This window comes from Octodon degus, unplaced genomic scaffold, assembly GCF_000260255.1.
Source record: "Octodon degus isolate 3935 unplaced genomic scaffold, OctDeg1.0 scaffold00008, whole genome shotgun sequence".
Classification (NCBI taxonomy): Eukaryota; Metazoa; Chordata; class Mammalia; order Rodentia; family Octodontidae; genus Octodon; species Octodon degus.
The window spans coordinates 13,588,628-13,590,871 of NW_004524584.1; the positions used below are offsets into that span (position 1 = coordinate 13,588,628).

The window sequence follows — 2,244 nt, forward strand, 5'->3', positions numbered from 1 at the left end:
GGGGTTCCCGGAATGCAGCAGAAATTCCTACTCGGTGGGCGGGGTAGGGGAGGTGTTCGGAGTGGTTGGGGGCGTCCCAAGGGGGTGGAAGATGGTCTCACCCCCGCTACGCCTGGGCTGGGACCAGTAATAGGTCCCGCCAGTACAGGTAGCAGGAAGCGCTCCCACACGCTCACCGGACCTGGGCTAGGACTGGGTCTCTCTATTTGCAGTTTTAACAAGGAAAAAATTCATGAAATTTGCTTATGTACTTTGCGAGCTTAGCTTCAGTGATAGTATTCAAGAATTTATTGGGCATCCCTTGAGTAAGTGGGTTGTGTCTTCTCTATTACACTTCTCTCAAGTATGGATAGGAAGTGTTTCACACATTGTAAATATAGAATATGTTGATATTTCAATTTTTAATCTCATTTTCTTTTGTGTACCCCTTTTTCACTTAATCTGTCATTTTCAGTACAAGATCTTTAATTTTTAAAGGTTGTTTTCCTTGGGTAAAGCCTAGAAACTAAGGCTCCAGAGAAAGTGAGCCCTGAATACTGATATTGGGTCAGTGCCAGAATGGACCACTTGCCAACTACAGGTAGCAAGAAAGTAGTAGAGTCAAATGACTGCAGGTCAGGTTCTTTGAGAGAATTTTGGATGTAGTCTTTGGAAGTCTGTTTCTACATATCTTTGAAAAGCATATAAAGGTGCCATGTCTCAGATCTGTTGGGAAGATAAAATGAGATATTAGATGTGAGAGTCTGATTATTACTATACTTTTATAAATAAAAATCTATTAAATTTTCTTCAGTAATACTAGAAAGTGTAGGATTTTGTGGCTGGACATGACAGAAATGCCTTCACAACCCTCATTGCATTGATTTTAAAGCATACTTTTTTTTTTTTTTTTTTTTTTTTTTTAGTACCGGGGATTAAACTTAGGACCTTGTGCTTGCCAGGCAGGCACTTACGCAGCTGAGCTATCTCCCCAGCCCTGCTTCACATTTTAATAACTGGACTTGTGATGTGTCCCAGCAACAGCAACATGAACTATTGCTGACAGCTTTGCTGTAGGCAGTGTATGCCTGCCAGAGGGTGTCCTTCCTGGCTTTTCATGCTATTATTCCTTCAGTTGGGCTACATGTATTGTTTGCAGTGTATTAGTTGGTTATATAATATATATTCAACAAAATAATGAGACAAAAAATTAGTGTGTATCAGGAAAAGTACAGAAATCTGGCAATAGGATATAAATTTGATGTCAGTAAGATATATTTACCACTGAATAATTGACTATAATTCTTAAAAAGCAATCAAGTAGGCCGGAATGTTGCCGGCTCTTGTAACTGGAGACGAGGAAGAGGAACCGGCCGAGGAGGACTGCCCTGAGTTGGTTCCCATTGAGGCGAAGGAAAGAGAGGAAGAGGAAAAGCTTGGCCCCGGCGCCAAGATCCCAGTCACAATCATCACCGGGTATTTAGGTGCTGGGAAGACAACACTACTGAACTACATTTTAACAGAGCAACATAGTAAATGAATAGCAGTTATTTTAAATGAATTTGGTGAAGGAAGTGCAGTAGAGAAATCCTTAGCTGTGAGTCAAGGTGGAGAGCTCTATGAAGAGTGGCTGGAACTTGGAAATGGTTGCCTCTGCTGTTCAGTGAAGGACAGTGGCCTTCGGGCTATTGAGAATTTGATGCAGAAGAAGGGGAAATTTGATTACATACTGTTAGAGACCACTGGGTTGGCAGATCCTGGTGCTGTGGCTTCTATATTTTGGGTTGATGCTGAGCTAGGGAGTGATATTTATCTTGATGGTATCATAACTGTTGTAGATTCAAAGTATGGATTAAAACATTTAGCAGAAGAAAAACCAGATGGCCTCACCAATGAAGCTACTAGGCAAGTTGCTTTGGCAGATATCATCCTCATCAATAAAACAGACTTGATTTCAGAAGATGAGTTAAAAAAATTAAGAACAACTATTAGATCAATAAATGGACTGGGAAAAATTTTAGAAACACAAAGATCCAGAGTTGATCTTGCCAACATACTAGATCTTCATGCCTTTGATAGTCTCTCTGGAATCAGTTTTCAGGAAAAACTTCAACATATGTCCACAGCACAACCTCACCTTGATCAGAGTATTGTTACAATCACATTTGAAGTACCAGGAAATGTAAAGGAAGAAAGTCTAAATGTATTTATTCAGGATCTCCTGTGGGAGAAGAACGTGAGAAACAAGGACGATCACTGCATGGA

At 40.6% G+C, this 2,244-nt stretch overlaps 2 protein-coding genes across 4 annotated transcripts in view; both read left to right on the forward strand.

Annotated features, from left to right (window-relative positions):
• The window catches only part of Rad18 (RAD18, E3 ubiquitin protein ligase), a 153,883-nt gene that overhangs the window by 121,709 nt on the left and 29,930 nt on the right, over positions 1-2,244 (forward strand). The window lies entirely within an intron of this gene.
• Positions 1,307-2,244, forward strand: part of LOC105743893 (COBW domain-containing protein 1-like) — a 1,335-nt gene continuing 397 nt past the window's right edge. The window contains 1 exon segment of the mRNA XM_023705633.1: positions 1,307-2,244. This exon segment is cut by the window's right edge and continues 397 nt beyond it. Coding sequence (XP_023561401.1) covers positions 1,310-2,244 — 935 coding nt within the window. The 5' untranslated portion in view covers positions 1,307-1,309.